The following is a 24,042-nucleotide window of genomic DNA, read 5'->3' as shown; positions in this document are numbered from 1 at the left end:
GTCACCAGTTATCAGGGATGAGGTATTGCGACAAACATCATGATTTCAGTTGAATTTAAACTGAAGGTGAATTATTACTTTCTTTTTAGAGGTAAACATCATAATACTGTTTTCCTTGATGTCATGTGGAAATTGTCTCCCTGACCAGGAAGCGACCAATAAACAAAGTATCAGAAATATTCTTAAAATAGGACAAGGAAATGAGATTTTCCTTCATATCTCTGGTGATACAGCATTGCTGACTTCTACTGATGAATACGTGGCAAAGTGAATCACAAGGCTGTTTGCAACAGGCCAGTGAGTGTTCTGCTTGCTGCTCATAGACTGATCACTGTTGGGCTGCCAATCCAGACTGCTTTACTTTGGTAGGGTTTGGGTTTTTTTGCTTTATTGCTTTTATTTTATTTTTTAACTAGCTCAGATGAAATTTAGTTCTGAAACTGATAAGCAAACATCATGCGGAGGAACACAGACTTTTGAAAGTGTATCACAAGAATTAGTCTGGGAGGCAAGTATATACTCCTGGAAACGCAGTCCTATCTGGCCATGCTCAGCATTTTTATACCATCTTAATACATTTCAGTTGCTATCCTCCTGCAACACTACTTTCTTTTGTTATATGGTGACTAGCAGATAAATTTCAGTGAAAATGCAATGGTATCAGGTTGTTAAACATTTCAAGTGCACTACATAAGAAAACAAACAGAAGAAAGACAGGAAGAAATATCAGGCTATTCACCGAACCCTGGTAAGGTAGGAGGCAACTATATAAGCAACTATTTACTTACCTGAGTCTGACTGATTGCTATATGGTTGCCATGGAGAGGTGATTGACGTTCTTTCTCTTTACTGTGACGACTACTCTGCTTACTGCGCTGAAGCTGCTGCCTCAGTTTGGCAATCTGCTGGAAAGAAGTTCAAATGAAGCGATGACGAGTTTTTGAATGGGTAACTGCTCAAATTTTCCCATATAAAGTGAATTACAGACATTAAGTGCTCTTTAGAGGATTTTACAAGTACATGGGATTGCCTTCCTTTGAAGAATGATCATTAAAGCTTCTTTCTGCTTATTACATACTTTCTCCAAAGTATCTGTCCTACTCACCAACCTGAATGCGGCAGCAAGCTTAGCTTGATTACTAAGCTTCCTTATTTACAAACAAGAACTACAATAACTGATACAAACAAAAGCAGTCAGAAGGACAATTTGTAGAAATTTCTGGCCTATTACCAGTTTAAACTGGGGGCTATGAAGCCTATAGTTTAATTTAGTTGATCTTAAACCAAACCAAGGTTTTCTAATGATCATTTGTCATAAAAGCAAAGAGCCTTGATAAACAATTGGCAATCAACATGCATTGTTCATTACTCTTCATGACTTATTTAATACATTTAATAGCATTTCTCTACAGGCTGTACTAACACAGATCCCTTCAGGCAGACAGAATTATCTTTCCTGCTGTCTGGTGAAAAGATACCTAATCAAAAGTTACATATTTTAAAAAGGTCAAATGCAACTAAAGTCACTACCTATTTGATCTGCTCCTCAACAAGAAACTGAAGAATTTCATTTGGGGATTCCTCCACTTATTTGTTCTTCTTGGATAGTTTCTACACGAAAGAGAGTATTTATCTCTATAAATTTTGTCTCAGAAATTTAGACTATATGTAAATTTATATATCGGGGATAGGCACTTCCTTAAGAGTGGATTTTTTCCTTTGGGCTCAAGTCCCACTCTTCCTCATGCTCAGCACACTGTCATAAGGCAAAGCATGCACAGCCCCATTTCATTTTTAACTCAGCTAGAGAGTTAAAAACCTGAAGGGCAAGTAAGGAGAATTGAATGCACATGGAATTCATATTCCAAATAATTTTATCAGCTGGAAAGTAACCTCTCTTTCTGAGCGACAGCTTAGAAGTACATGCACTCTGTGGTTAACTCCAAGTAGTTAAATATATCACTAACACTCTTACAAAGCAACTCCGTGGAAGAGAATCACTTCACATCACTCTTCACAGCATCAGAGATGGTAGTGCTTGGTGAAGAGGTTTGGATGGAGCTTTGCTCCAAGTTGTGGACTTTTTTTTGTGATGTTTCTGGTATCACTCACAAACGAAAGATCCACCTTTAAGGCCTCCTATCAAGTCTTACCACAGTTCATCACCCATATTCACAGAACTGCTACTCAGAAATGGCTGAATACTTCAATCTTTCAACAACAGACAAACAGTTCATACGTCCAGAAGAGTCTGCACATAGAATACCCGAAGACAGAGCAAGCCATAATATGACCAAGTTTCTAACACAGAGAAGCTAGATTTTAAGAACTGGGAGAACAATTTCTTGATGAAAGGTCCGAAAAATCAGTCCAGAACTTCCCACTTTCCTTGTAGAAGTAACGGGAATTAGGAAACCCAGCTCCACAGAGAGATCAAAAAGTAAACAACTAGCCAGCCTGGTAAGTACACATACAGCTATAAAGATTTATGTCTTAATTCAAAATGTTGGGGAGTGGGGAGAACAGGCAAATAAGCTCCATCTTCCCCCTTAAAAACATAAATACTGAAGAGGAAGACAGTTGTGGACTGATATGGCTTGCTACAGAAACAATCAGAAAATAGGGAGAGTGCTCTATATAATTTTACATATACTTTCATTACAGCTGCCTGTCCTTGATGCTGTGTGCTTCCTTCTAGGTAAAAAGTTAAATACTCTATTTTTTTTTTAATTTAAATGAAATCTGGGTTTCTGAGCTTTCCTTGGGACCATGATACAAAAAAAATTATCTATGCAATTCCATCTCAGAAATCTGGCTGACTGATTCTGTCACAAACAGCTTGGAAAGCTTTGAGAACATAGCCTCGCACTGTAAAATCTGGACATTGACAGCATTAAGTAGGAGAGCACTGATAAGCTGTCTCTAGTCAGACCAAAACCTTGAAGCTCTGATATTCTGGCAGGGAATCATGGACCCCTGGAATCTGAGGTTCTTTCAGCCACATAGGTTCTTGACAGTAACAGAACGGAAAGGCTTCTTGGGTCACTGCAGAGAAAGAGAAAAGATGAAACCTTGTTGAAGAATCTGGTTGTGTATCTGAAGCTCAATGATCACTTAAGACCAACATACAATGGAGTGAAGGAACAGATATGCCTACTCAGATTATCTGTCCTTTGCCCTAAATTTGAAGGACCCTAGCTTTCAATGAAGTGGTAGCTGCCACCAGACAAAAAAAAATGAGAAAGTACAGATAGGTATAGAAAAAGGAATCTGCTCCTTGAATACTGTGTTCAGTTGTGGGCCCCTCACCACAAGAAGGATGTTGAGGCTCTGGAGCGAGTCCAAAGAAGAGAAACAAAGCTGGTGAGGGGGCTGAAGAACAAGTCTTACGAGGAGCAGTTGAGAGAGCTGGGGTTGTTTAGCCTGGAGAAGAGGAGGCTGAGGGGAGACCTCGTTGCTCTCTACAACTACCTGAAAGGAAGTTGTAGAGAGGGTGCTGGCCTCTTCTCCCAAGTGACAGGGGACAGGACAAGAGGGAATGGCCTCAAGCTCCGCCAGGGGAGGTTCAGGCTGGACATTAGGAAAAAATTTTTCACGGAAAGGGTCACTGGGCACTGGAACAGGGTATCCAGGGAGGTGGCTGAGTCACCTTCCCTGGAGGTGTTTAAGGGATGAGTAAACAAGGTGCTAAGGGACATGGTTTAGTATTTGTAGGAATGGTTGGACTCAGTGATCCAGTGGGTCTTTTCCAACCTGGTGATTCTATGATTTGTTATTCATCCTCCAGACTGGGGAGATAGAAGCTTGCCAGCACAGATAACCCAGCTTCAGAGCAGCCCCACTAAGAAGGCAGTGACACTGAGTACATGGACAGAAGAATCCTGCAAACTAAATGATGCTCCATTTCTTCACCAAAGGGAGTCCACAGTGAATCTACCACTTGCTAAAGCTAATCCTGAAATCCCAATAGCTTTTTTTCTTCTATGAGATTATCTTTTTATTGCCAATTATTTTCCATCTCTAACTCAAATAAAGCTATTACTACTCAGAGGAAGAGGGGGCTATGCTAACTTCCCAGAAGTTTATCTTCGGCTTCTTCCTAAGCAGTAGAGAAGCACAATCAGAGCATCAAACATAACCAAAATGAGCTGCAGACTGTTATGAGGTACATTCATCCTAGGAAAGCAGATATAATTTGTGTAGCCAGGAAGGAGTCTGAAATGTATGCCTTGCTGGCAACTGTTCTACCAAGTATCTGAAAGAAGCAGCAGACTCTGTCTCTTGGACACTTGACTGACACAACTAATATGAGCAAGGGAATTTGCCGTGCAAAGAAAATGGGTGTCAAGTGATTGGTATCAGGAAAGCACATACTTGAAGATCCAGCCACTACACCGTTCTAAATACACTGTCACTGAACTCTATTCTGGGCAGCAAGACAGATACTTCAGTTAGGAAGATGATACAGAGAAGGAATAATGTGCTATGATAGGTAGGGAAAAAAAGGAGTAACGAACCACACCATTTTAACAGGAAAGCTAAGAAAACCAGAAAGGATTTTGGACAGCATTTCCCTCACATGCCCAAATACCAAGCATGAAGGCGACTGGGTTATATGAAATCATAAGGAACACATGCATGTCATCACAAAAGATCTAATGTGCATCCTTTAAACACTCAGTTGCTGAAGACATCAAAGCCTTTGCCTTGCACATATGCGCACTTAAGATTTATAAAATGTGACAATGATTCTAGTGTACCAGTTCAAATGTTCTCCCTAACTTCAAAACGGGCAGAAGTTCTCATTATACAATATAAGCATTTTCTTAGAGGATACAGCTGAAAATAAAAAAGTTAAAGAAGAGAAGTCAAGGAATTCCTCAAGGAATAAATGCAATTTGAACCCTACTTCCAATGTTGAGATACAATTATTTAAAATTATTTTGCTGCTTTACAAAGTGTGAACATATATGGCAGTAAATTTCAAGTTATGTTTTTTAGTTCACATTTGGCAAGTACTCTCACGTGACGGTCCAGGGGAGGGGGCACAAAGCACGTCGCTAAGCACATTTCAAAAATATTAAGAAAGTTTTCAGCCTTTCCTCTTCCAGTGACTGTTCCCTACAATATTGTTGATGTACCAAAAAGACTCTTTTCTTTATGTACTTTGAAGTTAACTTATTAAAAAAACCCCAATTAAACAAAACACAAAAAAAACCCCACATGAAAACACAAAGATCAGTGAATCGTAACAGTAATAAATCTACATCAGGGCATTTAGGACACAAACTTGCAGTTCAGCCTTGATGGTTTGCTGTCTTACAGCAACTATAAGATGACCAAAGATCACAAAACAAACAAGCAGTTAGGAAATAACTCTAAAAATATATTTTTTCCCTTGCTGAATATTCTTACAGCTAGAAGTGCCTTCGAAATAAATATGATTGCCTATACCACTTGTAATACGCATGCAGGCTAATATTACTAATGGCACAAACGTGAGAAATAAGCAAATTAGGTATGTTCTTTACAACGTTGGAACAATATGAATATCCTGACATTTTTTCACTTGAAGAGACCCAGATGCAGACTATTAATATGAAGGAACATGTCACATGTCACCATTCCTATCCAAATACTCTTTAATATTTACCAGCTAATAGGTTGTATTTCTACAAATCAGGCTACACAACAACCTCCTACTGCTGAACAAGCTAAACTCATTAATGAGAGCTAGCTGTAGCTCAGTTATGAGCCATTTGTTCATAAATAAGTAGCCAGTAGGTAAGAGAGTAAAACAAGCATTAGAAATTCACCCTAAACCCTTGAAAAAAAAAAAATCTTTCAACCAGTATATGAAAGCACATAAAAAGTGCAAGTTCTCATACTCAGTTCTGTCTTATTCCAAAGTTCTTTTCAAGTAACCTGCTAGAGCAAAAGGGACCTTCCAGTAGGGGATTGCTGATGTACAGATACAGCATACAGAGGTGCTTAAAGCAAGTGAAAAAATCAGCTGTTAAAGTACTCATGTCTTTAAAAACCTACACAAAAAGAAAACTATTTGTTTTAAATTCCATTTTTCCCAGTTCTATGTATCAAGTTCAAAGTAAGCTTTCACTAAAACTGTCCATATTCAAATCAACAGAATTTCAAATTAACTGTTCTGGTTGAAAGGGGTAAAAAAACCAGTGGTTCAAACTTGGTTTGCGTCCAGTACAAAAACTCTTTGACAGAAACGTTTATCTCCCAGTCAAGATGTATATCTACTAAAATAATGTTAAAGCAGTCTGGTATTACCTTACAATAAGTTATACTCAAGATTTTGTACAAACAAGCAGTAGATCCCTTCAGAATAAAAAAAAAAAGTAAATCTTGTTAGGATGTGATAAAAAAGATACACTCTATCATTAAAAAGTTCATATTGACAGCTGAGGACTTGTAAATGTTTTTTAACAGACCCACTACAAGAAAGCAGGCATTGCTTATTTCACTGCTAGACAGATTGAATTGTGACACCCACATATTTCAATGCAAGGGCAAAATAATTTTCAACTACCCAAAGTGAAAATCTTTTTATGTGGTGGTACAGAATTCAATTGCTTGCTTGGGATCTTAAGTCTCTACATTCTTTACACGTTTAGGTTTTTCAAATGTAAACCTTTTTTTTAACAGAGCTCCCAGCTGTGTTAAATAAATACATTTAATTGTAACAGCTCTCAACTAACCAAGGAAAACAATTTTTTAACTTAAAAGTACATTCCGTTTTGATTATCAAAACCAATTAAAACTATGCACACAAGTACTTTGCTAGTTTACAGTATCAACATTATTAAAAAATACATGCTAGAAATCATTCCATTAATTGTTAGAACAAGAAAACATCAATACAAATTGCTATGACAAGCCAAGGAAACTGTTAACAGCTACCTCCTAGTTCACTGTCAAACGCTATGGGAAACAATTCAAAATGCTGAGCAGAACTACTGTTACCTACGTTACTCATAACAAATGCAGTTGCCCAGGAGAGGTGACACTTTCAGTTCCATTACTTCAGCTCTTGCTTTCAGCTGCCTATAGCTTTGTCAAATTTTCTCTGAAGTCTAACATACAAAATTCAGTTTTCCCATCCCCCTTCCATCAGAGATTTCAGTACAAGTACTAAGAGGTTTTATTAAGAATGAGATTAAAATGAAAGGGGAGTGGAAATCATGTTACCATTTTATGGGCTAAACTACAATCTTAGCTTTTTACCTGGAAAGCTCTGTTGTCCAGTGCTTCGGAAGAAAAAGCCAAACGTTTGTCACATTATGCTGTGAATGTGCCCCTCTATTCCCTTGAGAAAGCATTTACATGTGGTAAAGGTTTAGCAAAAATGTCAGTATACACATATTCAAGAAAGATGTTTGGAACTGGCAGCTACCTTTGCTAGCAATTCTGTCTCTTCTGGGCTTTACAAATCGAACAGAACTGCCCCAGGGAATTTCTCCTTCCAGAAACTGCAGATTACTTGGCACAAAGAAACCGAATGTACTATTGGTATTGAACAAACTTCGGTTTGAATGTACAAATTGAACAACCAAGACACAGATGTTAAGTAGCCAAACTATGACATACATGTGAGGGAAAGGAAAAAGAAAGGGATAAAACAGAAGCCATACAATGGAGAGATAGAATAGGCAAGGAGCTGAAAGATAACTGAACAAGAGCTCAAATAAGGAAAGACAGATGAAAACTGGCTGGCTAAGAGACTCAGAATGACACCAGGACTATGAAAAGGCAAGAAAACTTGTTTGAGAAGCTAGAGAAAGGAAAATAGAGGAAGGGAAAGAACTATAAGCTGGAGAAGACAAGGACAAGTTTCGGGGTGAACAACCATTCTAACATTTGTATAGAAACAACTCCCTTCCACACTCCCCAGTTTTTCCCTTATACTGTCTATCAGAAAGGAACCACGAAATCCAGCAGCCACATGTTTTTTTTAATCTTTCTTTTGTGGTTAGTCCACGAAGAGGATGGCAACCCAGCACTTATCAAATGGCAGAGTTTTGCTTACATGCTGAAGGCTTCACTATCACTGACAGGCACAGCTCTGTGGTGAAGAAAAGCTACTTGCTGCAGAACTTGATAAGGAACTGCCAGAAGATGAAGTATGGTCTCTCAGTAAAAACACGCACAATTCTGGAAATACAGATGCTGTTCCTGTCCTACTACCGTTCCTTTGTGCTGGTAGGTAATGCTTAAGCCGAAACTTTTCAGATACAAAACTCCTTCTACACCAATTTCTTAGTGCTTAATCTGTGGTTCTGAGTACTTGCTCACAGCTGCAGATGAAGTCACCCATGTAACAGAAGACCCATAAATCAGCTATGATAGGTTTCATAACAGATACTCCATAAGACTGGAACAGATAACCCCCTTTGGATCTCTCTTTGGACCAGGTCCTCACTTTTAAAAACAAGGTTACGGTCACAACTGGGATGCAAGATTATTTCATGCTCGTCAAATCTGATTTTAAAATACAAGTCGTTAAACTTACAAAACTCCTTTTGACAACTATCCTTCCTATCAACAGCTTTCCAGAAGAGGACTATATATTGTAATTAATGTCATCTCCTCAGACAACCTATACATTCTTCTCATTTTTTAATGTCCTATTTAACATGGAGCCAGGAGAGAGGATGCAAAAAACCCAGAGTATAAGGGGAAAGTCCCACTCCATAAGAACATGCTGCAAGATTCATTTCTTAAAAACAAAGGTGTAGCTCTTGGAAAGGCTGCATCATTTGTGGCGGGGCATGAGGCTGACTGCAGGACAGTTATTAGGTACTGGACAGAGCTAGAGTTACACAAATTCTAGACAGAATTGAGTTCACTGGGACGAAAACTGACATATTCTCTATTTCAGCTGAGCTGTAGACCATTTTAGTCTATCTAGTTTCTCATGATGCAAAACCACTTCACTTTGGGTCAGTTTTTTTATAGTTGCAATTGTAGCCTTCAGCAAAATACATGACTAAAGAGCATTTCAAGTAACCGTACCACTACTGTATGAACACTTACCCTATTCTTTCACTTGTGAAAGTGATGTCCTCTCTATCTCTACCTTTAAACTTGAATGACATTTCCAAACAATACGCTAGCATACAGACTTATGCTGCCTCTTTCAGGAGAGCAATGTTAAAGAACGGAAGGCTAGCTAAGGTAACTCTGAACAGAAAACTTAGTAAGTAATGATAAGCTGGTTCCTCTGCACTCTAGCCACTCCTTCACAGTCAACAATGTGTATGTAATAGGCCAGGAGGAAACCTAACAGCCATAAAATAACAACCACTCTCAAAAAAACTCTTGTGTTGGAGGTAAAACTTGTTTCAAAAGCACAACAGGGGAGGGAAAGGGTACAGTTTCTTGGAGTCCAGATAAGGATTAAAAATATCTTGGGCATGTCAAAATGCAAAAGGCTCCAACATGCAAAACTTCTCACCTCTTTAAGTTGATCAGCACTTCCCCACGATGCAGAGCGCTGATGTGATCGCTTTTCTGCTCCTTCTTCAGCCCAACAGCTAGGTGTCTAGAGGAGAAGAAAAATACACTGTACTGAATTCTCCAGACAAACTTTTGACACAAATTGCTTCACTCCTTCTGCTTATTTATCTGAAGAAAGTTCAGTCATTATATATGAAGAATAAATTTCAGACCCCTGATACGCATCAGTAATAGCCTCAATACATAAAAAACAATATTGAAAACTAAGGCTTTTTCCTTAAAGGTTGCATTTATAATGGATGAAATCAATGCCCATTACTGAAGAAGGAATCAGAGGCCTGATAATCACAAAAAAAAACTTACCTGGCTATTCCTCATCTGCACTTTGGCATCCATTTCTAGTTTTCACTCAGCAGACAGTTTAGACAACTACAACATTTTAAAAAACATACAAAAACTCAAGAGACCAAAAGCCAGGATTTAATTCTCCAGCCTGCCTTCCTTAATCCCTAGGCCGTATCTTCTTGCTATCTCTGATTTGAAACACGTTTTAATATTTTGGCACCAACCTACATGAGCAGAACAGTGAAGAGCAGGCCTTTTCCAGCCTAGTCTGCAAACCTAGAAGTGGGGGGGACTGTCCTTGGATGTAGGAGCTATGAAGTTAAAACACCTAGTATTGAGTAACTCTAGGAGCTGGATCTCCCAACTCCCCTCTTTTAACTACAAGACTATTATGAAAATTGAGGGTATCCACCAGCACTTCTGAACAAGAGAGTCAGAGAAGCAAAGGAAATACCTAAACTTCAGGGAGAGTTTGGTACATATATAGCACGTATATCAATTCATAAAAAGAAACAAAAAAGGGGGGGTGGGGGAGGGGTGTGTCCCCCAACAAATCTTTCACAACAAGGCCACAAGAAATAGAATTTATATACCACTGCAAATGATAAGAATTTGGCAGTGAGGCTTTCAGGGAGAGGACCACTGCTGAAACTTCTCCAAGGGAGGCAGGACCTCAGCTCAGCAGGGCACATGGAAACCCTGTTCCTCCACAGCTTTCCTTACTCTTGCTTCCTCTCTAGGATCTAGAAATTTCAACATCCAGAAACATAGTGGACACTCTCCTGCACAGGAAGGAGGCCAAGCACTGCTTTGGAGCGCACCACAAAAAAGTCTGCAGCTCCTTGCCCTCATGGCCCCACAAAGGGAGGTGGAACAGCCCTGCACGGCCGAGCCACTCAAGCCAGGCGTGCTGGGCTAGACCAGGCACCATTAAACACTGAACTGTAGTTTCAGAGCACAGGACATACCTTTATAATAACTGCACTCCCACAGCATTATACAGCCTACAAGCCAGCATCTAATTCCGACGTGATAATATTTCATGTGCTAAGTCACTTTGTGTGCACAGACCTGCATATCCCACTTGCGTTTTCTGCCAGCCCTGTACTTCCCATGGTTTTCATGGTGTTTCTTCTCTGTTATTTTTACACCACCAGAAATATTACCACCCAAGTTTGGCAAGCTGTGCACGTAATTTGAAAGCAAAATGGAAAAAAAAAATAAAAATAAATCAGTAACACGGTTTTTGCTGCTTGTTCCCAAGAAAGAAAAAAACAAGTCTTTATATAAAGTTAGGGCTACGTATACTTATTACATGACCCTCCTCATGCAAATCTGGGGAAGAAGCCAGAGGATAGTGTGGGTATGAAAAAACAAAAACAAGAGTAAAGAGATAAAACAGCTATTTAAAACCGAGGTAAACACTGGAGCCTCTCAGCCAGGCAACCCATCACTCTCATCATCCTAAAGTGGAGCCTCTGCCACAGGCACAACTACCTGGGTGTTCACTGACTTACTCTACATTTTAGCCAAAGCTGTGTTCTCAATCATCACTTGTTCTTGCAGACTGGGTATTACCACCTCCCTGAAATTTGTGTGAAAGACACTGTATTGTGTTTATCTATTTTTTTTAAAAACATTGAAGTGGCTTGCAGATTTCTAAGGAACTAGCAAAAAATGGGGGGGAAATGCCTCCTTTTTCAAAATCATATTCTTTCATAATCTATTACAACTTACTTTCCAACTTAAATCACTCTTTGCTTAAGTATTTTACTATACCCCAAGTATAGCTGGAACCATACCCTCATACAAAACCAGAAAAACATTAATGCAAAGTGAATTCTTTGAAAATTTATGTTCCAAAGTGTTTTCTGAATACAACACCACTCCATAGTTTTGTGAACAACTCCACGACAAAGTAGAAACAGGCTTTCAGTTGCTTAAATATCTTCCTGTAGCGCAAGAGGGTGTACAAAGGATCACCACAAGCTCATAGCCTTTCAACTACAGCTTAATAAACATAACAGAAAAGACATTGTGTGTCTAAAAAGCTAAACTGAGTTTCTCAACATAGGGAAGTAATCCGTTAAAAAAAAAGAAAGCAAAAGCTTGATTATCTTTTTTATTAAGCATACACATTTATCCAGGTAATGACAAAAGCAAACTAACAGCAACATCCTGAAGAACTTCAGCAATACTAGTGACTGTTAGAAGAGAGAGGTGGGAATCCTTATATTGCAGTTGATTTAATCAGAAATCAAAAATAACAAATTTAAAATATCCGTTCACTTAATGCTAGATTTTTTTCTTTCTGAAATATGCTTTGACACTCTCTTTCACCTAAATACTATGTCCCTTTAGATAAGAATTACACAGTTGCTTTCAGTCTCTGGTAAGTTCTGTCAAGTTGCAACCTTTCAAAATATACCTATAAGTATCAGTATACAGGGGGCAGACTATTTGTGTCCCTTCCTTTTATTTGTAGTATTACATTACAAATACTATATGACATTGCTAGCACAGTACTGAAGTCAGGCAATGCTTTATTAACGTGCTATTTATATTCAGATAGAAACCCCAAAAAGATTTAAAAAACCCATAACATATGCACTTACTAGAATATTGCATCAAGACAATCTTTTTCAAAGCCTATAAATTACTGCTTATCATCTACTGTAGCCCACATTATATGAAGATAAGTTCAGGGTTCGTAATCAAATCCTTATTTCAAGCAAAAGCTTTTCTTTACAAAAACAAACAAACAAACAAAACAAAAGAACCCCACACTGGTTATATTCAGACAGATATTCTCCTTTCCTAAATTTAGCTCATTCCTCACTTGAATGTTGTAAACTACATCACAAAACACGGGGAGATATAGCACCCTTGATATGCCAGATTTCCTGAAAATTATTTTTGCATAGTTATTTACAACTTCTACAAAACAATTCATGGAAGCCTTCTTCTGAAGCTGCCATGTGTTTCCATGTGTTACACATATAATAAATACCAAAAGTAAAAAAGTAACTCAAAATTGTACTTGAGGAAAAATTTCTGAATCATGATAAATGAAATCAAAGTTGCTGCATCTCAAGTCAGAAATACAGTAAGAGAGGTCAAATTTACAGCATCACTTAAATATGAATTAAACTTCATGTAACTGAAGGATTATTGCTGCTAGTCTATATTCAGAAACTATAATTTAAAACATTTTAGGAGGAGAAACTTGAAAACATAAAGTAACGCATGCTACAGCTTTAAAAGGAGGATTCAATTATTTTTCAAAATGTGAAGGTTCTGGTCCCAGTCTCAGCTGACACAACACTTAAAGCATGCGCGTGAGATAGGACATCGTAGAACACCAGGTTGCTTTCTTCAGTCTTAATGTAAATCACAATTGCCACTGTTCTAACTCACCCAGCCTTGTAGACATTAGCATTTCTTCCAGCATATTTGTTAGTTCTGCCTTGTTTTTCCACCCATGTCAGGGATATACACCTAAATTCTTTCCACTTCATTTAGATCAGAATGACCGCACGAAGTACCAACTTACCTAAACCTAAAATAAGACTGAATTACTCTAAATATCTCACATTCTATTGCCAGCCCTACAGATTAACTATACTGGGGGATGAGTGCAAAGATTAAGAATGCAAGTTTAGGTTTTAAAGTGGAAGCAATGTTTTTGAAGAGCTTCCACATTCGAAAGAAACACAACAACAGCACTAGAAGATAAAGTCTGGTGAGTCTTCATATGTTTTATAAAGTATTCAAAGGCTCTCTAGAAATTTTACAGGAAAAAAGACCTGAAGAATTATAAGTTAACTTGACTGCAAGTGATGACTCCTCTTAAACATCAGATAGGTTAAGAAAAGTTAGAATGATAAATTCATAGTTACATGACATCTCTTCCTCCTTGTCCCTTCCCCCCAAAGTATGTCATTAAAGTATCCCATGAAAGTAATAACTAATACACCAATAAAAAATACTAATGCAATTGAGCCTCCTGGTTTATGATAGTAATTTTTAAGCCACAAAATTTTTACCCAAAACAAAACACTATTCAAGCTCCTAACAAGAGGTAACTACACTGAAGCTGACCCCCACACAAGAACAAAACCATATTTTACCGAAGCACTCCAGTCTAATAATTCTGCATTATTCTTTAGATTAAGAAAGAAGTGAGAATTCTGAAAGGCATTCTGCAAACTTTGTAATTTTCTGTTTGTGTAATATGTAACCACCATATACAAGCAAAGGCAGATCCAGGCATACTGGAATCCAGCTTAAGAAGTCCGGGGGGTGGGGAGGGAAGGCAGTGGCAGGGATGGGAGCAGGAAATCACTGAATCATACCCCACTTGGCCATTTGTCCTTTTCTTTGTATTATTTAAAGTGAGAAAGATCACACAGATGACCTTTAACGGTCAGTATCTTTTGTTGTGACATCCACATCACATGTTTATCTCTAGTATCTCCTTTTTAATTTTACGAAAGTCTTAAATTATTTGCTACTGCCAAATAATTACATTTAATAAACTATGACAATTATACAAACGGTTCTGAAGATTATGAGGATAAGCATAAACATTTCAACATCAAATTATTTCTTATATTAGGAATGGAGAAATTCTCACATGCATAGGATGAAGTATAAAAAACTGCTCAGTGCTCCCAATAGAGACGGAAAAAAATGGAGAAGGAAGCTGCACTGAGTTTTACATGGCTTCACTGAAAGTTTGTACTTTACTGAAAAGGAGAGGGAAGCTGGACAGTGAAGGAAATTGGGAATGGTATCAAGAAGTATATCAACATATATAGCAACTTCCTATAATGGTAAATTTCCTTGTATTTCTGAAATCCTTGAAACACTACTAAATAAAAAGTCATACCTTTGACTATCCAAAACTTGCAGCTCCTTAAAGATCAGCTAGTTGTATACATACGCATACATACACGCACAAGCATAAACACACACAGAATTCTGAGAAATCTGGAATTGTGTAAATGTTATGATGCATAAGTGTCATAGTATATTTTCCCAAAAGCAAACATAACAACCTCACTTCTCTTGAGTGTTTTCAGCCAAAACACTTGAGTGGGTAAGAGAAGTACAGATATATGAACTACAGTTACTGTTTTCCAAGATGCAACAGAAATGAAAACTAAGAAACAAAATTTTCTTTACTCTATTTAAATAATAAGGTATTATTGAACTTTTTTTTAAAATCCTGGTTTAATTTTAGAGAAAGAAGCAACATTTATTCTTGAGCACTATACAGGCTCAAAGAACTTAAGAGGGGGAAAAAGAACTTGCAATAAAAATCATTAAAGTTTCGACTGATGACAATGAAGATCAGGATCTAATTATTTTCTTTTTTTACATACAAGAATTCTAAGAAACTTGTAACAGCTATAATCAACACCTTCAGGAAACTACACAAAATTTTAAATTAATGTTTAATAAGGGATGAAAAGTACCCTTCAAAGAGAAATTATTCTACCTACAATGTAAGTTGTACTGACAGTATTGTTCGTTTAGACATAAAATGAGAAAATTTATTCTCCAATGAACCATGCTCATACAAAAAAAACGGTTTATTGATTTTCATTATCTTGTTTTTATTTATTTTATTTGATACCATCTTCTGCTCTACTAAACTACCAAGTTTTATTATTTTTTGTTTCTGTTAACTATATGATACGAACTCCCACGAGCTATACTGTTACCTAGCCAACAAACAAGAAGTAATAGTAGTACTTGTGCTGGTACTCAAGCAAAAAGCAAGGTTTTAATTTAATTTCACTTTATTTTCATTGCATGCATCCTATCAACAACTTGGAATTCCATCCTTAGTTTTCGAAATCAGACATACTCCACACTACACAGAGCTCAAAGAAAACAAAAACCCCACACAACCAAAACATAAGTTAATACCAAGTTCACCTACAAGCCTCACTCTAGCAAATGTTTTTTTTTAAAAAAAAATTGAATTTTCTGAGCCAATTTTCTGGGCTTGTTCCATTTTACACTTTCACACAGTTCTGAAATGCTTTGCAACTTATACATTGCTAAATGCTTGATTTTTGCATAAGTTGAATAAAAAGACTGCTAATATAACTCCTTGCTAGAAGATACCCACACAAATCCAAACCATGAAACTTCCCTGGTTTTATCCCTTTGAAATAGTACTTTACTTTGTAATGACAACAGTACTGCCTTTCCTTTCCTGCCTTTGATTATGCTGAAAAGGTAAAACTTCACCTTCTGTTGTTTTTTTTTTTTTCCTCCCTGAGCTTTGTTTCTGAATGAGGTAAAGGGTGGCAGCCAATAGGTCAAATAACTTAAACGCTTACTTGAGCACACTAGGAAAGCAATTTTACTGCCAAATACTTTGAGCTCAAATATTTATAGAACAAGTTTGTTTCTCTTTTCTGTAACTAGTCAAAAGTTTTGTTTGTGAATGTTTAAATATTCAGAATTTTCTATTCATAAAGGTATTTGCAAAGTTTGGTATGGATATACGTTTTGAGAGAGGGGTAAAGAAATACAGTAACCACAAAGCATGCTACTGAAAATCTCCTGAATGGAAATTACGGTTTCAAAACAGAAAAGCTTTCAAGGCACAGTATTGTGAAAGGAAGGCATCTTTGAAGTAAATCCAGGATTAAGAGCTTTTTAGGTAAATCTTTCATGACAGTAGAGATGACTGCCTGTTGTTCTTTCTTCTGCTAAAACTGGCTGTCTGGTTTCAAAATGAATGAGTAGCACATTAAGACAACATTTTCTTAAAGGTTCCAGCCACAATTTGTAGAAGTTACCTTGAAAAGTTTTAATCATCAAATTGCCAGATTCATTAAATAGGATCTTCCAGCTCCTTTTTTTTTCTAAGCATTCCACACTTATCTCCCCCCACATCAGAGGACTTCCTGCCCTGTATTACACCAGGTTTTAAAGAAATGTGGAAAATTATTTATACATTCTAACTTGTCCTGAGAAATACAGTATTACAGAAAGGACTAAAACCTAGAGTTGACTTAAAGAGCTGCTGCTTTTGCTCTAAATAATGGTGGCAAAATGGTGACAAGTTTGTTACAAGTCAATGGAAGCTAATCCAAACCTATACATCTACAAGTGAAGTTATGACAGAAAATTCCTTGATATTTTAAAGGTATCACACGCATTGTGACCACATAAGCTTCCTTTAAGAACAATTTTTAAAGGCACAACAGAGATGTAAGCAGAAGGTAGTAGGATGACAGAAGTATCATTTTTCATTGCAGAACACCAATCATACCAATGGGTCAGAATCACAGCACAAAAGGTAGGAAATTGTTACAACAACCATCCCCACGTGGCCCGTAGACTGAAAATACAACCAAATTTAGATGTTCTCTCTAGTTTTTGGTTGAGTTTAGAACAAATTCAGATGACTTCTCTATACCCTAATAACATTACTGAAAAAACAAGAATGCAACTCCTTTGCTAATCGATTCGTGGTTTTTTTAGAATGACATATTTTTTTACCTGTTTGACAGCTATCACCTTTGTGGGCAACAAGCTCCAGCATGAGGAAGAATCAGTAAGAGACAACATTCAGCTTTCTAGCCAAAGAGCACTGGAGCACTATGAATGCCACAGCAGCCTACCCACCAGAGGTTCCTGCAAAGGACAGAGCCCTGAGGAAGATCCAAAGATATCATAAGGGTATCAGGCTATAAATACTTACAGTAGCCTTCCCTTTGTAGCTGGTGGTTAGGCTCTTTCTGATATCTGGCTTCAAGAGGCCAGACTCCTCCACAGAGCATTTTCGTTTGTCTTTCTTGCTACTACAGAGCAGAGGGAACATCTCAAAAACACATTTCATGCTCGCCCATAGCTCTTGACTTCCTCTTTAGCAACAAAGTGACCCATTTTTCTTAACATTAAACTCTCTCCTTCTCCTCTCTCAACACACACATATACTTTGAGATCCACCAGTTTTACTACTACGATTTCATAAAATCTTTACTTTGGCAGCCACTGCTATTATAGAATCTTTTCAATTTTGCATTTATCAGTTTCAAAATAAACCAGATACAAAGCTGAAACTGAAATCCGCTTAGTTAGCCTCAACAGACCTGCCCACACACACAAAATTATTTTTAACAACTGTTTATTTCTAAAAGCATAAAAATATTATCTGTTGCATACCATGTTACTGAACTGACACTGATTAAAAGAACACTACTGCACCCTATTTTTAGGGCTTTACATACATAATAAAATTCAGTGAACCCACATTTCTTCTGAATTAAGTTGCGCTAGGATTCCAGGTCAGGTGATAAAAGTATTATCAGGAAGGCATCCATTATATGAAACATCTCTGTTGTCATGTTTTACAGCTTTTTACCTGAGTAGACTTATCTTTCATACATGAAGGGTAGTGTACGTGGGGATCACGTGGCCACTGTCCTGTGAGGTAAGGTCCTGTTATTGTGTCCAAAGAAGAAGTTCGCCTTATGGTACCAGAAGTTCTGATTTGCTGGGATTTTGGCCTGTCCACTGCAGAAAACCAGAACAAAATCAGCAGAAAAGTCAGGCTAAATTTGATATTAAATGTTAAACACTAGCTATGACACACGATGGCAAGAATACATCAGAAACCTTTGTCCAAACGCCAAGCTGAAAAGAATGCCATCACATCAAGGCAAAAAACACCAGACAAAGGAGAAAGAATACGAAAGGGAAAACAACAGTTACAAAACCCCATCAACGTTTATAGTTCATATCTGCAAAGTACCAGGCTACTTATGCAATATATTTTCATCAACAAAAACCATCAAGCAAATCTACACTGATGATACACTGATGATGCAACTCATGAAAGCCAGACACAAAGAAATAGAAAATGTAACATAGTATCGCATTTAGTTACTATTTTTTCTTTTAAGTCTGCCTACTTAGTTTTCTAAATATTAAAACACAAATCATGATAAAAATTACAATTCCTAAGATGATGCATATCCCATTTCTTGCTCTTGCACACATCGCTCCGTATTATTTAGAAGACCTTAGTACAGGCCTTAGCAAGCTGAGAAGTGTGACTGTATTTCCCTCTGACACACCTCAGGTCAAGGCAACTAACATATTTGTCTACTCATCACAGTGCCTGCAGACTTTGACTCCTCCCTGTACTTCTTTCCTCATATACCTAGATTATGGAACATTTTTTCCTGCATTTCCTTTGGAAAGCAGAGAGTAGAGTGATTCATGAGATTGATGTGGGAAAGAACAGAGTTTTACAGCATGCTCTCTGGATTGTCTCCTTTGTCCTTTAGGCAAAATTACTTCATATACTCATTTTCTAGACTTTACATAAGCCAAATTAAGCCCTACATTACAGCTACTGTCTATCTTGCTCACCCCTACTTAAATAAGTTCGCAAGTGAGATTACATTCAAGCCAGTCACATGCTATGCACTGATCCAACCCAACAAAACCTTACTCTGCTCAGAACTTGTGAGCAGACCTGCTAGCATACTTTGAACACCAAACATGGGCCCTGACCTAACTCCACATGCATTTGCTCTTTGTATATCATCTAGAATTGATGGATCTCAAAAGGCAGACTCCCATCACCTCGGTTTTATATAGCATTCAGCACAATGATTAAGGTACAGGTTGTTGAACTGATGCAGCATTCTTATAGTGTCATATAAGAACATGATAATGTTAAACCAGACCACGCTAGTGAAATGCAGAGCTGCTAAAACACTTCATGAACAGCTAATTTTAGGTAAGAATAATAAATAATGTTATGAATCAGAAGCATAATAGTATATCATACTGCCTTTGTATAATACAATTGTTTTGATTGTAATGTTGTTTGTAAACCAAATCTCTACAATTTCAAACAGATCTATCCTCACAGGATTCCAATTGCGACCAATTTGCATTTTAAGAAAGTTTTTTGAACTAGTAAACATAAGAAAGTCTGAAATCCAAAATAAAGTGACAAATTTTAAATGAAACCAGTATTTAATTTGTGCTGTAATACAGAAGTATCTAAAGGGTGCATACCTACAAAGCATTCTTCCAACCTTCACTTCCATGCTATGGCACTATGCTACTTCCTCAGGTAGCCTGAGTTTTGAAGATCCCTTGAAAAGCTCTGATTATCAAAAATACATTACACGTGAAAATTTACTAATTCCCATTTACTATATACTTATTTCTCTATGGTAATCTTGGAAGGAGACTGCAGGACACTGTCTAACCCTGAAGCTAGAAGGAAAGTTCAAGGCAGTCTAAGTCCCTACTACCCTTCACTATTTTTTTTGAATCACAGGAAACAAACCAAGGACGTCCCTTCTCAACTGCATTAACCAGTCCAAGTAAACCTAACCTATCCCATTCCACTGCTGTCTGCACTCTTTCCATCTATTTCGAGATGGCATGCACAGATGTATAAAGCCATCTAAGTAAGGTGATTCACTAAGTTAAACAAAGAAAACTAAAACCTATCCCCTAAAATATCATAAATACACAGGTTTCCCCATTACAGGCAGGTTAATAATCACAGGAGAGCCAGGAGGAACAAGGATCTAAACCTCCCTTGGAGCAACCTGAAACCATTTCCTTGTGTCCTACTGCTTGCTACCTAAGAGAAGAGACCAACACCAGCCTTGCTACAACCTCCTTTCAGGTGGTTGTGGAGAGCAATATGGTCTCCCTTCCCTTTTCTGGACATGTTCTAGCAGCTCAATGTCTTTCTTATAGTGAGTGGCACACAACACAGTATTTGAGGTGCAGCCTCACCCACACCAAGAACAGGGGCACAATCCCTTCCCTACTCCTGCAGGCCACACTACTTCCAATAGAAGGCAAACAGCATCCTGGCTTCTTGGCCACCTGGGCACATTGCTGGCCCATACACAGCCAACTATTGACCAACACCCTCAGGTCTATTTCCATAGGGCAGCTTTCCAGCCCATCATCCCCAAGCCTGTAATATCACCACAGAAGGGATCTAAAAGCATGAACTTCTACAAATTAGCATTTAACAAACTGTCTTGTATAGTAATAAACTTCAAGATGATCAGATGCCACAAGGAGCAGAGTTGAACTGGACTAGAACAGTGGTGGCTCAGATCAGCTTAAATTGTTTTCTAAATATTAAAACTGCTTGCAGGCTTTATTTCTCAATTTTACTTTTCTCTCCTCATTATAAGTCTGGCTTTCGAGCTACTCTAGGAGCTACTACAGAACTTCCACTTCTCCCCAACCAATCTTTCTCCCATTTCATTACCAACAGGATTCTGATACTCCTATCATGCATATACTTTTCCTGTCACTTTGTCCATGCTTCAGTTTTCTCACAGAAGCAAAAGAGTGCAGCAAGTGCTATCTGATATCAGAAGCATTTCAACAGCTCCTGAATCTACCCAGACTTCAGCATTCAGAAAGGCTTCATCAGTATTCAGAAAATTCTAAAATTACAGAATTTTACCCAAGTTTCAGACTATACCACATCCGACAGTAGAGTGTATGAACAGATTTTACTGCACTAAGTCAGAACAGTTCTGTTCCCTTTCAGCGATATGTGACATATCTCATGAAAGGCTCAGCTCTACCTCCAGAGCAAGTAAACTTTGGAACACAGTATTTAAGAATTGAGCAACCTTACCTGAAAAAGTTAGCTTGAAATTACAAACAAGATATATGCTTACAGGAAAGCAAAATGCCTCATGTGTCATTTAAAATATGTCACAAGTTTTAATGGTATTTAGAAGCTGTTGCTACACATTTCTAATTGTAAATGCTTTTACCTAAAAAGGCACAAGGGTCAATCTGAATACTACAGCTGGTAAAATTCAGTGTGATCCTACCTCCCAGCAGGGATCAACTAAAGTACACTGCACAAAATAATGCAATTATGGTTCTGCACACTGCATTGAGAGCCAAAAGAATTCTAGGTCTACAACCTAGACTGACTGAAAAAAGGTTTCCATTTCTCTGCCAGCAAAATGTAATTTAGTAAGACTAACACGACAGCTCTTTTGTAAAGGACATAGGGCTCAAATAAAATCATCTGCTACAGTTCTAAAATGAAGGGATTGCCTTGCCATCCAACAGAGGCAGTTAACCTGCACATAATCTCAAAACCATGTTCACAGTCCATTTTAGCTTAAATAACGCTTTCTGTCATGCCTGCAAGGAGGAAAATCACCTGCAGCAGAAGACCACAACTGACAGCTAGTATTGGTACCATTATAAAAACTGCTTCAGCTAAATCCACCAGAGCTCATATGTCAGCATCTTTTCTTCCAATCGCTCTTTCAGCAGTTAGCAGATGCAGTTCAAATTTGGCCAAAACTTTTCCACTCAGATCTTTGCATGGATATATCCAGCTTAAAAAGACTAAAATTATCTTAAGAACTTCTCAGATGATGCAGAGTCCTCTCAAGTTGAGTGAAAAACATGAAATAAAAGTAAAATTAATTCTACCCTAAAACTACTACTAATATTGACATCTCATTATCAATGTCAGCTAACTGTAACACTTTCCTGCCAAAAGGCTAGACTACATTCTTGCAGTAATATTTTGATTTCCTTTCCCTCAAAGTGCATCTGTGACTAACCATTTACTCAAGACAGCCAAGTCAGGACACTAAGTATCAGTACTAAGCTCCACAACAAAGTTTCAGTTCACTTGCTCACCCTCTGCAGAGCCCTCTGGTTCACCTTCAGAGCTACTAGTGAAATGAGTCCTAAGCTTAGGTCTCACCTGTTCATAAAGAATTTCAGTTGTTACCTAAGAAATGAATACTAACTTGGAAAGAATTTTCTCCAAAAATACTAAAGATTCTTAGAAGGACTCAGAGTTCAAGTAATCTACCTTGAGGGAGACGCGGAGACCAAATATCATGTTACAAAGGAGTATCAGGTATACCTAGGACACCCCTACTACAAACAACAAAATTTACAACTATCTACAAAACCAATGTTTCAGAAGGGGCTGTATGAATGCCTCTTAAATAATGAAGTATGTGGGAACACAGCATGGGAAATCATAAACTAGAATTGAAAAGCTGAATATTAAGGGATAGTGACTCACAATGACTACTAAGAATGACGGCCCAACAGTCAGGTCATGGTTACCACAGCAGCAGTTGCTGATGACTGGCCCACACATGTCTTATCTCTTCTGTTACACCTTCTACAAGCATGTAAAGTGATACCTCTGTTCTTGCTTGCTTTGGATAACTATTCCTTGAGTACTACAAAAGTAGACTTTCAGACAGGAGGAATATTTTCTGAAGAATCTGATCGAGAAGTTTTTTTGTTCTTTTGTTTGTTTTTATCGAGTATATAGTGAAACTGTACCAACTCCTGAATGTAAATTTGATTGGTCTTTCCTGCTCTGATTAGGTAGGTAGATGGAAAAAAATGGTGCATGTTTATTTATAGAACTTGTCTCGATGACATTGCAAGGAAAGAAATTGAATAATATGAATTTAGAGGCTACTCCAAAAAAAGTATTTCAATCTTCATTCTCAAGAAGGCTTTTCTTTTGTAACTGGAGCCGAAATCTCTCAAGAAAAGGATTAGTGAGGGATTTGGGGTCCCAAGGAGTTTTAACTCCACAGGATATATCTATTGGCTCAAAAAACATCTCCCAGTTGCCAGTGACTGAAATACTTGTTTCTGACCCGATCTGCCAACGAGCTGAATAACTGCATTAGTGGTTCAGAGTGGCACAGGACAACAAAGAGCATACTGTTTGCCATGTACTGTTCGTAATAAGTAACAATGGGATTTTAAATAGTACCCTAAAACACACAGCACCCCAGTATGTAATTAAACACAAAAAAATACTGAATTTTTCTTCTATAATTTCAAATTAAACAGCTTAATCTCTTTAACAGCTTAAAACAAAGCAAAACACTAGCTTTTTGAAACATTTAAATGTGGTACAGTGCTTTGTAACCAAAAGGATACCTCTAAGAGGGCATAATAAGAGACAGTAATTTTAAGTTACCTTCTGATACATCTCTAAAAATACTGTAGGTTCATCTCCGTAAACACCTATCTTCATTATGTGCACCGCATTGGTTTTGATTCAGTTGTATCAACTTTGGAAATCATTCCCAAGTTTGTTTTTAGAAACTGAGACAAAAGATGACTAAAAATGAAGGTGGATGACATTCTGAAGTAACCACTCTGAACAGA

General features: G+C 37.6%; 1 protein-coding gene across 4 annotated transcripts in view; it reads right to left on the bottom strand.

Moving 5' to 3' along the window:
* Positions 1–24,042, bottom strand: part of GLCCI1 (glucocorticoid induced 1) — a 56,801-nt gene that overhangs the window by 19,043 nt on the left and 13,716 nt on the right. For 2 of the 4 annotated variants that reach the window (XM_069859685.1, XM_069859686.1), the window contains exons 2-4: positions 18,221–18,372; positions 9,482–9,568; positions 789–905 (exon numbers count right to left, since the gene is read on the bottom strand). In XM_069859685.1, coding sequence (XP_069715786.1) covers positions 789–905; positions 9,482–9,568; positions 18,221–18,372 — 356 coding nt within the window. The remainder of the gene's footprint in view (positions 1–788; positions 906–9,481; positions 9,569–18,220; positions 18,373–24,042) is intronic. The other 2 variants (XM_069859687.1, XM_069859684.1) reach the window with 1 other exon arrangement.

The sequence above is a fragment of the Phaenicophaeus curvirostris genome, chromosome 6 (assembly GCF_032191515.1).
Source record: "Phaenicophaeus curvirostris isolate KB17595 chromosome 6, BPBGC_Pcur_1.0, whole genome shotgun sequence".
Lineage (NCBI taxonomy): Eukaryota > Metazoa > Chordata > Aves > Cuculiformes > Cuculidae > Phaenicophaeus > Phaenicophaeus curvirostris.
This window is presented reverse-complemented; position numbering and strand designations above follow the sequence as displayed.